Source organism: Acomys minous (genome assembly GCF_964271855.1).
Source record: "Acomys minous genome assembly, chromosome: 14".
NCBI lineage: Eukaryota > Metazoa > Chordata > Mammalia > Rodentia > Muridae > Acomys > Acomys minous.
Genome location: NC_140496.1, coordinates 23,278,492 through 23,298,220, shown reverse-complemented (window position 1 = coordinate 23,298,220; position 19,729 = coordinate 23,278,492). Strand labels below are relative to the sequence as shown.

Genomic DNA, 19,729 nt, shown 5'->3' with positions numbered 1-19,729 from the left:
TCTCTTATTTCCCTTTGACGTCAAGAAAGAGTTCTACTGACTCATACAAATTAGGAAAGCTCCATTAAAACAGTTTATAAGGAAAGAAGTGAAGACTGGACTCAGCTATTGTTAGGACCAGAAGGTTCTGGCCCTCCGGCTTTCCCAAGCTACCAACAAGTAAATGTGCCAGCTAATATCGCAAGACGCTAAGAGGCCAAGGTGGTTGTGAATTCAAGGTGGTGGTTAGCAAGAGGACAACGAACCCTTTAGATCAGAAATTTGAATTTTAGAAGGTTCATTTTAGCTGTCTGTAGAGGATGGATGGTTGAGACTAAGTGTAATTTGGCAGCAGGGAGATAAGAGGCTTGGGATCCCGCAGTTGGCAAGTAGATGGGTGAGGACGTATTTGAGAATGGCAGGATTAAAGTAAGGGAGGCATGAAGTTGACCTTAGTGTTCGGACTTGGGTCTCTTAGGGCCAGTGGCATCATTACTGGTTTGGGTGGAGCAGGTTTGGCTAGAAAATAGCGAGGGCAAGTAGAACTAGAGCCGTCCAAGAGGCCTTCAAGGCAGGTGTCCAAAAGGTTGATAATAAGGGGCGGAGCTTAGGAGAGAGGCCTCGAAGGGACCGAACAAAAGCAGGGAGGAATCTATGCTACAAGAACGGTAAGGAACTGAAGAGGTTCCTTGATCCTGGGCCTGCAGGGTGTGGCGATAAAGCAAGATAGGGGGAACAGTCCCACGTGATGACCCAGTGGCGCAGCTGCTGCCCAAATGCCACTGTAACCCCCGGGGGTAGAGTGCAGGGCGGCCCCTCCCTGCCCCTCCTCCCTGCCTTCCTCTTGCCCTCTTCATCCATTGGGTAATATCAATGTCCATCAAAGGCCCGCCTCCGCAGATTAGCCAATCAAGAATGGCGGGAGGGAGCTTTCTTTTAGTGCTAGTTCCTTGACTAAGGGGCCTCTCCAGGGAAGTAAAACCCAGTAGTAGCTACCGCGGAGCTGTGCTCAAGATCTGAGCTGAGGGAAGCCGCCGAGTGTCGGCGGCGCAAGCTGTTGAGGAGAGGACGAGAGTACGAGGTAAGGAAGGGGACAAATGGGGGTGCAGACATCTTCCCCAGCCTGGCCTGCGGGTGCCTCAGGTGATGGGGCGGAGAGGAGATGAGGTGAGAGGGCGGGACGAGCTGGTCCCGGGTCATGGTCACCCCACTCGCGCGCTCGTGCCACGTGGGCCCGCGCTCTGGTGGAGGAGTCGGCTGCTTAGCGGGTCCACAGCACCGGGTTCCTTAGTACTAGAGCACCGGTAAGGCTGGATGTAGCAACTGGATTCCTGTCTTCCAGCTTGGAAAGCCAAGGCTCAGAGCCACTAACCAGGAGCTGGGATTTCTTAACTAGAACCTTGTCATCCATAAGAAAGCAAGAGACTTGATTTTTTTTTTTTTAAAGGAGCGCTAAATTCTGTTCCATCGGAGGCGAACTATTTTCATTGTACACGGCTGCCTGTCCTTAATGCAGGGTCAAGGGGCATCCAAGGCCATCTGCCCCTGTTCGACCTCATTCATGTGCCCCAAGTTCAGTGGGGTGGGTACTAGTTTTGGAAAATCAATTTGACAGTGCGTTTATATCCTTTGACCTACTAATTTTGGAAATAAGTAAGGAAAAGGTGGCTGCAAAGGCCATGCAATTTAGTGTTTAATAAGTGGAAACAAATTGCAAGTCCCCATTAATTGTGAATGTTTATGGCAAAATCCATAAATAGTACAGTCAACATGAAAACGTTGTCTTTAATGTGGAAGTCATATTCAATGTAGTTGGCTCAACTATATAAAATTGTGTACAGAATTACTTGAAGAACAAACCCCAGTGACAAAAATAGTGACTCCCGCTTTTTGTTGTTTTTTGAGACAGGGCTTCTTGGTGTAGCTGGCCTCAAACTCTGCCTGCCTTTGCCTCCCAAGTGCTGGGATTAAAACCCTGCACCACCAAGCCTGGGTGTGTGGTGTCCCACGCCTTTAATCCCAACACTGGGGTTAGGGGGAGGAAAGTAGAGGCAGGAGGATTGCTGTGGGTTTAAGGCCAGTCTGGTCTACTAAAGCCAGTCCAGGACATCTGGGGCTGTTAAACAGAGAAACCCCTGCCTTGAAAAACAAACAAAACCAACCTGCACGCCTTTAATCCCAGCACTCAGGAGGCAGAGGCAGAGGCAGACGGATCCCTGAGTTCAAGGCCAGCCTGGTCTATGAAGAGAGTTCTAGGACAGCCAAAGTTACATAGAGAAACCCTGTCTTTAAAAAGAAAAAAGCAGAGGCCTTGTGTTCAATCCTTAGTGATTTACAAAACAACAATAAAAAACAAAACAAAAACCCAACCCTGTGAGACCAGTAGAGCAGAGGCAGGCTTGTGAAGCAGTGTGCCTTTTCAAATAGCTCGTGTCATTGTGGCTCTGAAAGATGCCAAGTGGAATCTAGTATTTGAGGACCTGCTGTGCGCTGGGTGCAGGGCTGGACTCGGGATAGCTGCTCGGAAGCAGGTACAGGGCTGGAATTCCGTGCAGGGCATTGATTACTTGGGAGAGGAGAGAACTAAGGGAAAGCTTACATACTGCAAGGGAGACTGAACAGGAGCACTAGATGGTGAGCTCGGGTCTAAGAAAGGGCTTGGAAAGGAGAGGAAAAAGAGGCACACATTGCCTGTGAGGAAGGCAGGACTGGCTCCCTGTACTGGCTCTATAAAATTGGAATATTAGCAAAGGAGATGTTTTAGCGGTCAGTATTTTTTTTTTTTTAAATACTTTGAGCTTTGAAGCTTTTATAAACACTTTAATTTTCAGGCTGAAAAACAAAACCCACCTCCACTTGCCAGTCTCGTTCCAGAATGTCAAGTCCTGTGTCCTCCTGGATCTTCAGTTCTGCAAGGACCCGCATTGCTGTGTTACGAGAGGGTAGACGCCTATACTCGAGGGCTGCCTCGAATAGGAGCCAACCGAAATGGAGGCTCTCTTCTCTGGCACCCTCGACCGTAAAGAACAGTTCTCCATGTGGCGGCTTTGCCCTGAGGAAAGCCTACAGGCACACGTCAACGGAGGAAGAGGATTTCCACCTTCAGCTTAGCCCTGAGCAGGTCAATAACATGCTTCGAGCCGGCGAGTCATCCCACAAGGTTCTTGATTTCAACAAAGGAGTCCCGAGTTCAGTGTTAAGGTTTGAGAGCAACCAGTTGGCTGCCAATTCCCCGGTGGAGGACCGGCAAGGCGTTGCTTCCTGCGTGCAAACGAACGGCATGATGTTCGGTATTTTTGATGGGCACGGTGGCCATGCGTGTGCGCAAGCGGTGAGTGAGAGGCTTTTCTACTACATGGCAGTGTCCCTGATGTCCCACCAGACCCTGGAGCAGATGGAGGAAGCCATGGAAACCATGAAGCCTCTGCTGCCCATCCTCCAGTGGCTCAGGCACCCTGGAGATAGTATTTATAAGGATGTCACATCAGTGCATCTGGACCACCTCCGAGTCTATTGGCAGGAACTCCTTGACCTGCATATGGAAATGGGTCTGAGCATTGAAGAGGCCTTGATGTACTCTTTCCAGAGACTGGATTCTGACATCTCTCTGGAAATTCAGGCTCCCCTGGAAGATGAGGTGACAAAGAACTTATCCCTCCAGGTGGCTTTCTCTGGGGCAACAGCCTGCATGGCCCACGTCAATGGAGTTCACCTGCACGTAGCCAATGCTGGCGACTGCCGGGCTATCCTGGGCATCCAGGAAGACAACGGTGTGTGGTCGTGTTTACCTCTTACCTGTGACCACAATGCCTGGAATGAGGCTGAGCTGTCCCGGCTGAAGAGAGAGCACCCTGAATCCGAGGACAGGACACTCATCATAGATGACAGACTGCTGGGTGTCCTCCTCCCCTGCAGGGCCTTCGGGGACGTCCAGCTAAAATGGAGTAAAGAGCTGCAGTGTAGCGTCCTCGGGAGGGGCTTTGATACCGAGGCCCTCAACATCTACCAGTTCACGCCACCCCACTACTACACGCCACCCTATCTGACCGCCAAGCCTGAGGTTACCTACCACAGGCTGAGGCCTCAAGATAAGTTCCTGGTGCTGGCCTCAGATGGCCTGTGGGACATGCTGGGCAATGAGGACGTGGTGAGGCTGGTGGTGGGGCACCTGTCCAAGGTTGGCCTCCATAAGCCGGACCTGGACCGAAGACCAGCCAACCTGGGCCTCATGCAGAGTCTGCTGCTGCAGAGGAAAGCCAGTGGACTCCATGCAGCCGACCAGAATGCAGCCACGCATCTCATCAGACACGCCATCGGGAGCAACGAGTACGGGGAGATGGAGCCAGAGCGCCTGGCGGCCATGCTGACGTTGCCGGATGATGTGGCCAGGATGTACCGGGATGATATCACCGTCATGGTGGTGTTTTTCAACTCCGATTCAATCGCTACATATTATAAAGAGGGTTCAGAGTGAGCCCTGTTGCCGCGGCTAACGTGGAAGGCCCTTTAGGACATTTCCACTTAAGTGAAATTCCTAAGTGAGCAATTAAAACCTTATTATTAAAGAATAGGCAGGTATGAGTTACTGAGTAATTGACTAACAAAAGGAGGGAGGGTAAAACCAGCCTTAGTGGTGGGGGGGGTGGAGTGATTTTTGTCCCTGTGTGCACTGGTCAACTGTTGTTCTATGGTTTATTTTTTAATTAAGGAAACCTAGGTTTACAAAGCAATCTTCAGGGCACTTTTCTATGTCATATTCTAACTCCCCCATGCACCTCTGTGTGTGTGTGTGTGTGTGTGTGTGTGTGTGTGTGCGATTTTTTGTAATGACTGATACTCTGTGCCATTTGCATTTTAACACTGGTTAAGTTTATTTTAAAACCCTAATCCTCCAACTTGCAAGCAGGACGGCCTCAGCACATTTGGGACCATCCGTTTCGCTTTCTTAGCTGAGGACGAGAGGGGCTAAGGCCTCTGGGCCGGCTGAATTTAACTGTGCAGCTTTTGGTCCCCTCTGCCGAGCCCTACTTCTGACTCTTGGCGCTGTACTGGGAGGTAATTTCTGTCTGATACCTAACTCCTGGCCTTTCTGCTTAGCGAGCTACTCCCCGCCACGGCAGTTAGCCACGGGGTTACTCATGGTTCTCGTCCTTTCTGATTCCGTCTGAGACAGTCCTACCTCTGCTATGCTGCTCAGCTTCACCCTGACATTACCGGAAAACCTTTTTTTACCTGTTCTCTCTTCCAAAGGTTGGAAGAAAGGACGTGGTATGGTCAGGAGGTAGTTGGTGACATTTAGGCAAGGCGGGCTTTCTCGGTGGTTTATGTACTTAAGATTTCAGCCTGAATCTAGAGATAAGAAAATAAGGTCCTGGGAGAACACCCATAAGCTGAGGCTTTCTCTCCGCACAGTGGGAAGGAGGAGGGAGATTTATCAGATGGGACACCTGCCCCTGCCTGTATGAGCTGCCATTGCTACGTGTCGGGGATTAGACCATATTTAGTATGACAGTTGGGTAAAGATGAAGAAGCAGCTGGTCATAGTCTCTTGGGCTGCAGAGCCTTGGGTGTTTGTTTGAAAATGAACCCACACGGATCCTTTTTAGGGGATAAATTTTCTCCCCTCTTGGGTGGCTGTGGCATTGAACAGCAGGAAACGTGTCCCTAAATGGAAACACACATATTTTTTTTGGCAGTTTGAATTTCCTGTACCTCATCAGAGCGCTTCACTGTAGGCAGAGCTCCTTAGTTGACCCTTGCCCCTTACCTGCTATGCCAGCCACGCACTACCAGGTTCCGGCCACCTCAGTTTTTCAGGTAGACAGTCTGTCAAGAGTGCGGGCCTGGCAAGATGTCTCAGTGGGCAGAGGCTGCCAACCTCGGAATCCTGAGTTCCATCCCGGGATCGATGTGATGAAAGGAGTTGAAAGTTGTCCTCTGACTGCCACGTGGGCACCATGGCACGGGGACTCACACAGAATAAATAGAATGGAGAAACAAAACAAAGACAACAAAAAATGAGCAGGGCGGTGGTGGCACACACCTCTAATGCTAGCACTTGGGAGCCAGAAGCAGGAGGATCTCTGAGTTCAAGGCCAGCCTGGTCTACAGATTGAGTTCTAGGACAGCCAGGACTACACAGGGAAACCCTGTCTTGAAAATAAAGGGGTTTTTTTTTTGTTTGTTTGTTTTTACATTCTTAGTGTGTACTTGTTTAATGATAGATATAGTTTTTTCTTTCTTTTTTTCTTTTTAAAGAATTCTTTTGGGTCCTTTTGTTCTGATCTGATCTCTTAGATTTTCACTCAAAAAATAAAGTGCAGTTCTTGAGGAGCCCGTATCCCACACTTGGGTCTGTTTATTTTCTGTGGTTCTTTCTGGGGAGCCCCCTCTTGGGCTTTCAGGTGTGTCTTTCCTTCCGTCATGCTTTGTCTACCCTAAATAATACTCACCACTGCCGCCTCAGAATCAAATGGGAAATAAAAACATGGGTGTGGTGGCACCTGCCTTAATCCCAGCACTTGAATGGCAGCGGGAAGAAAATCGGAAGCCCAAGATAGATACTTGAGGCCCTTGCTCCAGAAAATCGTGTGTCCCAGCGAGGTACTAAGGCCAGCCGAGGCTACCCAGTGAGACCTTGCGTAAGTCCCCAAACGCGAGTCACTATTCTAGACTGATGCTTTGCTGTTTGAATGGAAGACACTATTTGACATTGTTTTTCTTTGCCCTTTGCTTTTTGTGCCAGCTAAGCCGAGGAGTGTCCTTGGGGGCCTTAGCTGGCACCCCGTGTCTCCTATTTTGGAGGCTGCAATGGGTCATAAAAGGTTCTGATTCAGTTAACTTCTCTGGGAGTTGATAGAACGCAGGCCCCCCCATCTGTATCTCCAAGTGAGTCTGGGTTTTCTCACTGCCTAATAAATGTCCTTGCTTCCAGCCGACGCAGTGAGAAGGCAGAAAGGGCCGCCTCATTGTTCACTGTTGTCTCTGCCTCTATGCAGTCAGCTTTTCTGTGCCTGCTCCAATGAGTGTTGCCTTCTGGTCCCACGCCAGTGTCTGTCTCGCTAGCTGTGGGTCTTGGCAGCGGGCCCCTTGAAGCAAGTGGGACACTGAAATTAGAACGAAGATTCATGGTCCTTGTCAGTTCTTCCAAAGCTCTTACCACTCCTTTCAAATAGGGATTTCAATTTTTAGACTTTTAAAGTTTAAATAATGAGACTGGTCATTTGATGTTGTGGATGTAAATTTTGGAGGGAGTATATATGCCGTGGTGCTTAAACAGACACTTAGGATTTGGGGTAAGAAACAGATGGGAGATGGTGTGATTTAGATGTTTGTTTTATGGGTAAATAGTACAGTGCTGTTGACTTCCGAAGTTAGTAAAACTGTAGAAAAGGCTATAGCTTTGAATGTATGTTAGAGCCTGTCAAGAAGATTCAGTTTTCCGAGATGTTATTTGTAGCATTAATTTATTATAATGTAAACTTTGAGATGTTGTAATTAATGTATGACCATTTTCCCCAGAAGTACATTTGGCTTAAAAGCTAAAAAAAAAAACAAAACAACTTTTAGGCACACTGGACAAAACACAGTTGAGACACAGTCGAGTTGACACTTTTAAGCATAGGTAAAAATGTAGATGGTTTGATCTTCAGATAAACAGGGTAGAGGTAAGTAGGACAGCCGCAAAATGTATGCAAAAGGACGTTGATTCTGCCCTTTTGACCATCAGCGTCTGTTCTTTGTTGGACAGCACCAGGATGCTGTCCAGACCAGAATATTCTGGAATGGAGCCATTGTGGTTTCACGTCTTTGCAGTGTTGTGCCTGCACTGCACATCCCACTGGCTTTGGGTTTGAGGATCAAAGCTAGTGATGCAGTTTGTGATGTTAACTGTCATGTGGGCAGCCTGGTGGGTGGGGGTGGGGGAGGTGTGTTTTAGGCTACTGTCCTGTTTCCTGAGCCTTCTGAGGTCCCATCCCTTCTTCCTTTTGGTTCCTGCTGTCTAACTTGCCTCCTGCAAAGTATTTCTTACTAAGCGTTTTCTTGGAACAATCATTAACCACGTTCTTTAATAATTCCTGGCATTTGTATTTATTTTAAGCTGTTCAGGGGCTCCTATCTGAGACTGATTTTCTAACCTTTGAGAATACTTAAGTAGAACTTTTAAATAAAAGAGGCAAATGGAATTTGGCTTCTTTAGTTTAAATGTTAATTGTTCTAGTTCTTAAGATGTCAGGCCAACTTTTGTTTCAGCATTTTTATCTGACCAGGGACAGTCTGGGCTGTGTAAGAGTCTGCTCCAGGGCCAGGCATGGTTGCGCACGCCTTTAATCCCAGCACTCCGGAGGCAGAGGCAGGCGGATCGCTGGTCTACAAAGCAAGTACAGGACAGCCAAGGCTAACACAGAGACTCTCTCTAGGAACCCCCTCCCCCCCCAAAAAAAGTTCACTCCAAAGAGAAGCACTGTGCACTAAAACTTCTAGTAGCTGTTAAATACACAGGGAGTCCTTGCTTATTTATTTTTATTTATTTTTAATATTTTGCTTAGCCAAATGTGTGCATGTGTCTCTATGTGGGGGGTCTCATGTGAGTGCAAAAGAGAGCTGGAGTTGGAGGTAGTTGTGAGTTGCCCGGTATGTGTTAGGAACCCAAACTCAGGGCCTCTTCAGGAGCATACTTAATCCTGAGCCATCTCTCCAGCCTCCGAGTAGTCATTTATGTTAGCCATGCGAAAGGAGAACTGAGAAGAAAAAAGACAGAAGCCTAGTATGCCCTCAGAGCCAAGGCCTGTTAGGATTTCATAGTTTACTGAGAACCTACTTTGTGAAAACAGCTTTTCTGTTAATAGTAGTATAAAGCCAGTTCTGGGCACACCCTTAATCCTAGCACTCAGGAGGCAGAGGCAGGTGGATCTCTGTGAGTTCAAGGCCAGCCTGGTCTACAAAATGAGTCTAGGACAGCCAAGGCTACACAGAGAAACCCTGTCTCGAAAAACCTAAAAATAAATGAATAAATAAAGCAAGCCAGTTCTGGGAAAAAGTCTGGGCTGCTGACTCCACGGAACTTAAGACCCCATTCCAAGATTGTGCTGTGCCTCAGTGCACCCAAAATGATATTGATCAGTGGTTCCTTATTTTAAAAAAGGCAGGCGCAGGGGCTGGAGAGATGGCTCTGCAGTTAAGAGCGTGTGTGCTCTGTCATGCTGGGCAAGCACTGGAGATCTGAACCCAGGCTCTGTTCCTAGCACCCACGTGGTTCACAATCACCCATAACTACAGTTCAAGGGGAATCCTATCCTCTCTTCTGACCTCAGGCACTGCACGCATGTGGTGTGCACCATATTTGCAACCAGGAAATCACTCATCCATAAAATAAATCTTAAAAAAAACTTAAATGCATGTACAAATCTTTAGTCATTAGTATTTTAGCAAGGGCTGGGTAATTAGGCTAGGTCTTGAAAAAGAAAAGATGTTTTGGTTGACATATAATGGGACATATTTATGAGGTACATTTGTGTTTTATATTGCATAATGATCAAGTCAAGGTAATTACTTTTTTTTTTTTTAAAGTTTTTTTGAGACAGGGTTTCTCCGTGTGTCACCCTGGCTATCCTAAAATCACTCTGTAGACCAGGCTGGCCTTGAACTCAGAGATGTGCCTGCCTCTCCCTCCCAAGTGCTGGGATGAAAGGCATGTGCCACCACTGCCCAGTGACTTTTGATCATTTCTTGTAGAGAATTTGGGAAAAGAAAAGTTAGAAAAGGGAGTGCTAAAATGTTTTACCTTCTCTTCCATGTGTGTGGGGGTAGTGTCTGCATGTATGTCTATGTGCCACCTCCGTACCTGGCATAAGTGAATGTCAGAAGAGGGCATTGGATCCTCTGGGCCTGGAGTGACAGATGGTTGTGAGCCACCATATGGGTGCTGGAAACTGAACCCGGGTCCTCTGGTGGAGCAGTCAGTGCTCTTAACCACGGAGCCATCTCTCCAGGCCCAGATTTTTTTGTTTGTTTGAGACAGGGTCTTACTGGGCTATATGGCTGACCTGTAACTTGCTATGTGGATCAGGCTGGCCTTGAACTCAGATCTACTTGCCTCTGCTCCTGGGTGCTGGGATTAAAGCATACCCCACTGTGCCTGGCAAGTGTTGGGGATCTGATAAGAATAACGAAAAGCTTCATCATCATTTTCCTTTTTTTTTCCTCTTCCTCCTTCTCCCTCTCCCTCCCTCCTTCAACACAGTAGGACAGGTTCTGCTTGAAAAACTGAACATCAGGTTTAAAGTATTATCTCAATAATGGGCTCTTAGAAAGCAATGTTAAAGCCAGGCGTGGTGGTGCACGCCTTTGATCCCTGCACTCTCAGATCTCTGTGAGTTCAAGGCCAGCCTGGTCTACTGATACATGGAATCCCTTTGAAGTTTTGGTGCAAGGCAGAACAACTTCAGGGAGGAGGTCAGTCAGTGGTGATGAAAAGAAGTCGTAGGCGGCATTTCCCATCATTGCTGATATAAAAAAAACAAGGTCTGTTAAAAATTTCCCCCCCAAACAGAGTTTCTTTGTGTGTAGCCTTAGCTGTCCTAAAACTCACTCTGAGACCAGACTGGCCTTGAACTCACAGAGATTCACCTACCTCTGCCTCCCAAGTGCTAGGATCAAAGGCATGTGCCACCACCGCAAGCTTTCCGTTAACTCCTCTTTTTAAGATTAATTAATTAATTGATTCGCTTTACATTTTGACCGTAGCCCCCTCCCTACTCTCCTCCCAGTCCCAACCACTCTCCTTCCCCCCCCCCCCCCCGTTTCTCAGAGAAAGGCACCCCCACCCAACCAACCCACCCCAACTCATCAAGTCACATCAGGGCTGAGCGTGTCCTCTTCCCCTGTGGCCTGGGGAGACAGGCCCACCAGAGGAAGTGGTCAAAAAGCAGGCAACTGAGTCCATGTCAGAGAGAGCCCCTGCTCTTATTACTAGAGGACCCACATGAAGCCTGAGCTGGCCATTGGCTGCATCTGTGTAGGGACCTAGGTCCAGTCTATGCAGGGTCCTTGCTTGGCGCTTCAGTCTGGGCCCCGGATAGTTTCCTCTGTTGGTCTTCTTGTGGGGTTCCTGACACCTCCAGGTCCTTCCGTCCTTTCCCCAGCATTCCCACAAGACTCCTTACACTTCTGTTACCTCTCGACACTGCTTTGGCTGTTAGGAATTAGCCCACATGCCCTCAGTGTACACATCCTCTCCTTTTGGAACATAAAATTAGGGCACAGGTTGGAGAGAGCTCAGCCTGCTTAGGAGCGAGGACCTGGGCTAGGTCCCCAGGACCCAGGTAAAATCCAAACATGACGGCAGTGTTGGGGAGACACTGAGTGGTACTGGCAAGATCCAGGTCAACCAAGGGACAACTGGCCTTAGAAAGCAAGGTGTGTGACTCCTGAGGAATGACATCTGAGATTGTCTCCTGGCCTTGATACGTATGCCCACATCTACATAAACATGCACCCACATGAGCACACACACAGACACACACTAGAAGATAGGGAAAATTTTTTTAAAAATTATAAAACAGTGCTGGAGAGATGGCTCAGAGCCTAAGAGCACTGGCTGCTCTTCCAAAGGTCCTGAATTCAATTCCCAGCAACCACATGGTGGCTGACAACCATTCATAATGAGATCTGGTGCCCTCTTTTGCACACATGCAGGCAAAATACTATACAAATAATAAACAAACAAACAGACAAATAAATCTTTTTAAAAAATTATAAAATAGCCAGAAAAGGGGAAAAATGAATACGTATATATAAAATCACCCTTGCACCCTTGTAACAGGGCCTTACTATGTAGCCCTCCCTGGCTGGCCTGAAACTTGCTATGTAAAGTAGGCTAGCCTCGAACTCAGAGATCCACTTGTCTTTTCATTCTGAATGTGGGATTAAAAGCCATCATACGCTGGAGAGATGGCTCAGCAGTTAAGAGCACTTCCAGATGTCCTGAGTTCAATTCCCAGGGCTGTTTAGTCTTCCGTCCTCACTCCATTTTCCCGCCCCCTCCCACATACTCACCTCAGTTCCACCCCAGGACACAAAAGCTGGTTGTGAAACAAGTTGTGGAAGATGGCTGGATAGACACCAAGAAAAAAGAAGGACCTGCAAAAAAGGGGACCAGAGAATGGGAGGAGAATAGCAGGCTGCGGCATGGAAGCAAAACGAAGGGAGGAATCCGGGCAGGAGGATCCGGCATCAGAGAGAACACAGATACGGGCGGGTAGACACGGCCAATTAGCTACAAGAAGCTCCACTGTGGGAGAGGCGAGGGCTGAACCATAAACTCACTGGGGACTGGGGACATTGCATGGGTCTAGATGGTGAGGGAGAGGAGAGCCCTGTGAGAAGAGGGCTGGCTGAAACAGAGCAGCATGGTGGGTGGGTGAGGAGGTAGGACCGTCATCCTCGGTCAGCATGTCTCTGCGTTTATGAAAGACAAGAGGATCCAAAGTTCACTTGGGAGTTCCAGGGGTTTTGCTGCCCCCCCCCCCCCCGCTCCCCGCGCCCAAATAGGGCCATAGCATAGAAGAATGGAACAATCGGGGCGTCTTGAGCCCTGTGTGGTGGCTGGGTCATTAACTGGTAAGGGTACTGGGATAGGAACATCGTTAGGGAGAGAGTTTTGCGGACGAGGCAATTGCAGACACAGAGGCTGCCTCTAGATGGCGCCATCCAGCCATGCTGGTGTCTGCGGAAGCTGGCTAGTGGAGGGCTGTTCTGACTAGCTGGCGAGGTTCTGAGTTCTAAAACTCCAGTTTGAGCAGAGTCTCTCTGAGGTGCAGCCTGGTATGCCTTTAGGAAGCCTCACAGGGCTCTTGGGTACCCTTGCGGCTAGGGTTAAGTGGGGACTGGGAGAAAGGCTGTGTCTTGAGCCGCGGCGGTCCAGTCCTGCTTTGTGGAGAAGGAACTGCTGAAGGTCAGACTTGCCAGAGCAGGTGGTAGGTTGTAGGTGATGGATGTAAAGTGGCTGTTGAGGCTCAGGCTTGGACGAGTTGTCTTCAGTATACTTGTTTTCCTCTGTGACCTACCCAATACATCTAACCAACCCATTTTTTTTTTTGTTTTTTGTTTTTTGTTTTTTGTGTGTAGCCTTGGCAGTCCCAGACTCACTTTGTAGACCAGGCTGGCCTCGAGCTCACAGCGATCCGTCTACCTCTGCCTCCCGAGTGCTGGGATTAAAGGCGTGCACCACCGCCTGACCCACCAACTCCGTGCTTATTCTGCACTTTATAGCCAGTCCTATAGCCTGCTGGCATCTCTGCAATTCCTGCATACCAATTGTCCCAGCTTTAAGAATAGTCTAAATCTCTTTTGTGCTCCAAATGGTCACTGCCTCTCCAGTCAACTGCAACTACCACACAGGTCAGATCTGACCTGTTGTTGCTCCTCTGCTCCCTGCCGTGATCCTACGAGTGAGAGCTCAGATTTCTCTCCCTAGACTGGCCTCCCTCCCTGCCATAGTTATGCACAGTGTTTTTAAAAAAGACATCAAGGCTTTGGCCTTGCTGTTCACTCTGTCTGGGATACCTAGCACTTTCTACCTCCTCTCAGCTTACCCAGATCTCTCAGCCTGAATCTGCTAGAATGCAGCTTATCTGGAAGACTCCCTGGCTTTCTAGGTCTCTCTCCCAAGCAACTCCCTTCTATTTTTAGCACTGGACAGTCCTATTTCATCTCTCTAAGTGCCTCCCGTCTCATCTGTCTGTCTACTTTCTTTGCAGCAACAGGAGTCTGGTCTGGATTTCCCCTGGGTAGCCATGGATCAGCCCAGCATCTAGCATGAAATATATATATATATATATATATATATATATATATATATATTCAACATTTAAAATGTGGAGGGGGCTGAGGGTGTAGCTCATGGTAGGGCACTTGCCTAACATTTATGAGGCCTTGGGTCCAATCTCCAACATCACAAAGATAGATGATGGATAGATAGATGAGAGGTAACAGATAGATAATGCATAGATAGATGATGGTAATACATAGATGTATTCACAAAATGTTAGGGATGAAAGAGTGAGAAAAAAAAAAAGGGAAGATTTTGATCTTTTCCTACAAGGTAAAGTCACACTTCCCAAGAATTGATATGTCTTCTGTTCTTCTGGCTACTCCTGGGATGGAGACTAGAATCTTCTACCTTTTGTTTCTTATTGTGATTTGAATGATACAGCAAATTCTTTCACATTCCACTCATCCATCAGTGGGGTCTAATTACCCTTTTCCTCTTTTTGTTTGAAATAGGTTTTGCTATATAGCTCAGGCTGGCTCTAAACGCCCCATCCTCGTCTTTTTCTTTTTCCTCTCTCTGTCTCTCTGTCTCTCTGTCTCTGTCTCTCTCTGTCTCTGTCTCTCTCTGTCTCTGTCTCTCTCTGTCTCTCTCTGTCTCTGTCTCTGTCTCTCTGTCTCTGTCTCTGTCTCTCTGTCTCTCTGTCTCTCTCTGTCTCTCTCTCTGTCTCTCTCTCTCTCTCTCTCTCTCTCTCTCTCTCTCTCACACACACACACACACACACAAACACACACATACACAAGGTTTCTCTGTATAATGGCCATGGCTGTCCTGGACTCACAGAGATCCAACCGCCTCTGCCTCCAGAGTGCTGGGATTAAAGGCGTGAGCCACCATGCCCAGCACCTCCACCCTCTTTCTTTAGGCCTCCTGGTTGCTGGAATTAGAGGCTCCAGCTACCACCCAAATTCCCCTTCCCTTGAATCTTAGGGACCTGAGGGACTTACTTGTAATTAAGAGAATATAGCAAAGAAGATGCCAAGGACTGGAAAGGAAAAGAGGCAATCTCAGTAACTGATGATAGCCGGGCGTGGTGGTGCACACCTGTAATCCCAGCACTCTGGGAGGCAGAAACAGGCCTTCGAGTTCCAGGCCAGCCTGGTCTACAAAGCGAGCCCAGAACAGCCTAGGCTATACAGAAAAACCTTGTCTGGAAAAACAAAAACAAGTATCAAAAGCAAAACAAAACAAAAACTAGGGCCTGGAGAGATGGCTCAGAGGTTAAGAGCACTGTCTGTTCTTCCAAAGGTCCTGACTTCAATTCCTAGCAACCATATGGTGGCTCATAACCATGTATAATGAGGTCTGGCGCCCTCTTCTGGCCTGCGCACACACATGCAGGCAGATACTGCATAAAGAATAAATAAGTCTTAAAAAAAATAAAACGAAAGAAAACTGATGATTACACTTTATTATGCAACTCACTCTAGTTTTGATTATTTTGGAAAATTTTAAAAGATTTATTCATTTATTATGTATACAGTGCTCTGCCTCCATGTACACCTGCAGGGCCAGAAGAGAGCACCAGATGGTTATAAGCCACCATGTGGTTACTGGGAATTGAACTCAGGACTTCTGGAAGACAGGCAGTGCTCAGAGCCGTCTCTCCAGCCCCATTTTTCTTTGGAAATTTAACTTTTTTCTATTCTGCTTTCTTTCCTCTTCCTCCTCTTCCTTCTCTTCCTCCTCGTCTTTCTCCTCCTCCTCCACCTCCTCCTCCTCTTCTTTGTTCTCCTTCTTTTTCTTCTTTTTTTTTTTTTTTGTGGCACTAGGGATTTAACTCAGGAGCTCGTGCACACTAGGCAAGTGTTTTTTACTGCTGAGCTACATTCATCAGCCCTTTTATTTTGATGTTGCTTTCTTTGTTGTTGCTTTGAAACAGAACTTTATGTAGCCCAGGCTGGCCCCTGAGCTTGCTGTCTAGCTGAAGCTGACCTTGAACTTTCCCAGTCCACCTTTTTCTCTGTCCCAAATGCTAAGGTTGGAGCACTACCAACGAAGAAGCCCTCAGGGACGTCCACCACGCTCTCCTGATTGAGGGCACTATCTCAGTCCCTTTCTGATGCGAAGGGCTTAGTGTGAGCTGCTCCACCCCCCAACCCCACTCCCACCCCAACCCCGCCCTCCCCACGCCTACTACTGCTTCTGCCACTCCGATCTGTTTTCAGCTAGGGAGGGACTATACCACGGGTTCAACTTATGATGATAATTTAAATAAAAAAGCTGGTTACGTTTGTGTACATTCCAGATGCTGTGCCGAGCACTTCGCACGCACGTATTAACTTCTTTAAACTAGGGGTGCCTCCATCCCCATCCGCCCCTGCCTGTAATCCCAGCAATCGGGACGCTGAGGCAAGAGGTTTGTGGTTTGTGAGTTCCAGGCTAGCCTGGGATATGTATCGAAATTCTCAAAAACCGAACAACAAGGGAAAACCAAAGCTTGGGAAGCAGAAGCAGGAGCATCAGGGGTTCAAAGTCATCCTCAGCTCCATCCTGAAAGTTGGGGCCAGCATCAGGTATCCCGAGACCCTCTCTCAAAAACATAAAACAAAACAACCCCCCCCCTCCAAACAACTCCCAAACTGTGTGTTATCTTATTTAACCCTCACATAACCCCTTGAAGAAGGGTTAGCGTCCCATTGTATACTCACACAACCCGAGGCCGGATAGATAAACTAGGATAGATAAAGCTGGGGAGATAAACTACAACCAGATAAACAAGGTCGTAAGGACAGAAAGGCAGAGCTGAGCTTCAAGTCCTGGTGCTTACGCTTCTTAGGTTTCCTCCCCATAGTCACGCAGCTGTATTGAGTACCTAGTCCTCTGACAGGAATGGGCTCCAGCCAGCACTTTAGGGAGGAGGGAGGTGTGGGTCCACAGGTGTGACATAAGCAAACTTTGGGGTAGCACTTGATAAGGTGTGAACTGGAAGGAAAAGAAGAGATCTGCCCCGAGGCTAGGAACTCTGTCTGTCCATGGGGCAGGAGCCATATAGTACGACTCCTAGCAAGGTCAGGAATCCTACGTATGAATTTTCATCGTGTCTCCGGCCCGCTGAACCTTTGAGGCAGGGAGAGCCAGTGGAAGCCGGAGGATATCTACCTCCCGCAAGCAGGAGGTGGCTGGCAGACCTCAGTCTGCACCCTCTCTCCAGATCCCGTGGTCTTGTCCTGGTCTCTGACTCGGTCCCCTCATCTTGTCCTGGGCCTGGTGTCTCTGGCTTGGACACGGGCCTAACCCCCTCAGGCACATGGTACCGCTTGCTTACCCACCCAACACCTGTGAAACTTTATCTCAGAAGGAGAGACGGAGGAAGGGTGGGCCGGGCAACTATACCAGGGACGTGAACAAAAATGGTCATGGCATTGGTGTTTGTAAGAGAGAAACTGTTGATGTGACTTCACCCAGCGTAAAACGCTGACCCGAAGCAGTCATTTCAGCGGAGTTTAAATGTGGCTGTGAAAACACCGAATGCGGTGGCTGAAGAACCTATCATGGGAGATATTATAAATAAGTAGCACGATGGGGGATTAACAGACTATTCAGTGTGACCCCAAGTTGAAATCCTCCCATCCCTCATGCTTGCTCCTCCACCAGCTCCCTCGTGATTTACCCCGACTGGGCAGGCGAGCGGTGGGGGAGGGGAGCGGGGCTATCTTAGGAAGGGGATGAGATCATTCCAAGGCCGGCTGATTTAGAACCGAGTAACTTTTTCCACCCATATAGCTCTCAGAGACTTCTGCATTGGCTCATAAACCTTGGCGTCAGCTTCAGGGATCAGCCATGAGGCCCCCTCTCGCTGTGGAGATGATGGCCAAAGTCCGATGGGGCTGGCGGTGGGGCTTAAGCTGAAACAGAGGGGCTGAGGCAGGTGGAGGCACCGTCCAGCTGGGACCCAACAAGAACTTTGCAGCTAATGGATCTAGGCGTCCCGAAGCTCTCTATGAACCAGTGGGGGTAGATGGTGCATTTTGCGGGTGAAAAGTCACCTTGCAAAGAGCGGAGCTGCGCCCTGGGCAGGTCCTCTAATACCTGTAGCTGGGGATTCCAGGCCCTCCCCTAAGGGATCTCTGTTTAGGCTCTAACCCTGAAAGGGTTAGATGTGGAGGGAAGAGGTCTGGGTCAGAACATGATTAGGTTCTGCTCACTCGCCCCTGACCCTATGCCTCCAGCTGCAATATAGCTCAGGTCACCTAAGACCCGAGGAAATAGTCTTAGGCTCTGGACCTTCCCTGAGCCTTTTCCTAGGTGGTTCACCTACCCTCCCGCCTCGAGCTGCCTTGCTCAACCCCCTAATCCTGACCACAGACAAGTCTCAGCTGTCTCCAAGTCAGTGTCGAAGTATGCCAGTTCATCCATGCTCATTGGAAGCTGGGGCTTGTGTCTAGGGAACATTCTAGAACATGTTGTATGAGGCAAAGGGGAAGGCCTTGAGGGGGTAGGAGTCAGGAGTGGTGCTCAGTTCTGTTCTGTGGCTTAGTGTTACTCTGTGCCAGGACCTCCAGGCTCAGTCAGCAGCCTCAGGCCTCTCAGGCTCTGTCAGACAAAGCTAGAGAATAGGCCGCGAGGCACCCTACACTGAGCTTAGTAGGCAAGGGGCAGAAGCTGGACAGAACCAGAATGCGCTGGGAGTGTTTCCTTAGCCTGGGTTTTGGGCGGCAGGGCTGGGAACAGAATTCTCCGCTTGGATGGAGTCATTCTTGGAAAATCCCCGCAAGCCTTTTCAGTGGTGTGCTTTGTGGCTGGCTCTTACTCCTTCAGAAGCCACAGAGCAGGCCCTGTCTACTTCTGGGCCACTCAGGCAAGACCCTTGCCCTCCCTCTCTGTCTCCAAGCCCTGGGCTCTGGACTGACACTGTAGAGTCCTGTGTGTCAACCTCACCGTTTCTCTCACTGATTCTAAAAAGCAGAGGTCGGAGTTCCCATAATTCCAGAAGGCAGCTGGAACTCTAAGATGCCCTATGGCGTGGCTGAGGCCACATAGCTACGTCAGAGTTGGAGCTATTGATGGCTCACCATGTCACTCTCCCATTCCTACTTAGAAGTCCCCAAGGGGCAATGTGTCCACAAGCTGAGGACTCCTCTTCCAGCACAGTGCCTCCTGACCAAGGTTCTAGCCTGGCCGGGTGCCTGTCACTCTCAGAATAACCCTGGCAGTTCTGGGCATGGATTGCAGGCCATCACCTGGGACCTATTTTTATCGTTCGGGGAACAAGGAAGTCTCACCTTGTGCAGTAAGCACTTGGGACGAGGCTGGATCATGTGGCCTTAGCCCCAAGTGATCTTGCTGCCCTACTGGGAAATGACCCCAACTGCAAGGAGAAGGCCTGGCTCAGCCACACTCCCTTCCTTTTTCTGCCCTAGCCCCATCCCAGAATCCGTACAGCCTGCCATCCCAGCACACGCTATACTTCTATGTCCGTGCACGCCATGGCCAGAGATCCCAGGGCATCATAGTTTGTCCTGGATGTTCAATGTCTTATGCATTTGAACAGTCAGAAATTCTTTCTTCTGTGTAGCTCTCTTTTCTTTAATCTAGTTAGAGGGTTTTATAATCCAGGTACAGGGGCCATTTGGAGATTCAGCATCTAGAACTTGGCTTCCAGCATTTAGGGTGTTAGGATGCTTTGTGGGGCGGGAGGCGGGCAGTGTCTGATGGCATTTGAGGAGGTGACAGAGGTTTGTGAGCACACTCACACGAACTCTGAAAAAGGTCAAGTGATTTATAACCAATGAGTTATGGACCCCAAAACTATCTATATAGAAGAGGCAAGTCCATATACATGAGAGGCGCCCCGTGGGGTTCCTTATTACTGAAGTAGATATGCATATGTCTACAGGGGCGGAAGTGTGTCCTGAGCCCATCAAAGAAAGATGTTTGGGTAAAAAGACTGGAAGGAAGATGGGCATGGTGGTAAAT

General features: G+C 48.7%; 1 protein-coding gene across 3 annotated transcripts; it reads left to right on the top strand.

Annotated features, from left to right (window-relative positions):
• Nucleotides 1-882: 882 nt before the first annotated feature.
• PDP2 (pyruvate dehydrogenase phosphatase catalytic subunit 2) lies at nt 883-4,539 on the top strand. Of its 3 annotated transcripts, none has more exons than XM_084755256.1 (2): nt 883-1,060; nt 2,843-4,539. In XM_084755256.1, the coding sequence occupies exon 2, from the start codon at nt 2,855-2,857 to the stop codon at nt 4,451-4,453; it is 1,599 nt and encodes a 532-aa protein (XP_084611382.1). In that variant the 5' UTR covers nt 883-1,060; nt 2,843-2,854; the 3' UTR covers nt 4,454-4,539. The 3 variants fall into 3 exon arrangements, with proteins under 3 accessions (XP_084611382.1, XP_084611380.1, XP_084611381.1); XM_084755254.1 differs by having other exon boundaries at nt 884-1,060; nt 2,811-4,539; XM_084755255.1 differs by lacking the exon at nt 883-1,060 and adding an exon at nt 1,264-1,283 and having other exon boundaries at nt 2,811-4,539.
• Nucleotides 4,540-19,729: the final 15,190 nt, after the last annotated feature.

Coding starts and splice junctions, on each gene's coding strand:
- PDP2 (XM_084755256.1), top strand. CDS start 2,855: ATGTCAAGTCCTGTGTCCTCCTGGATCTTCAGTTCTGCAAGGACCCGC.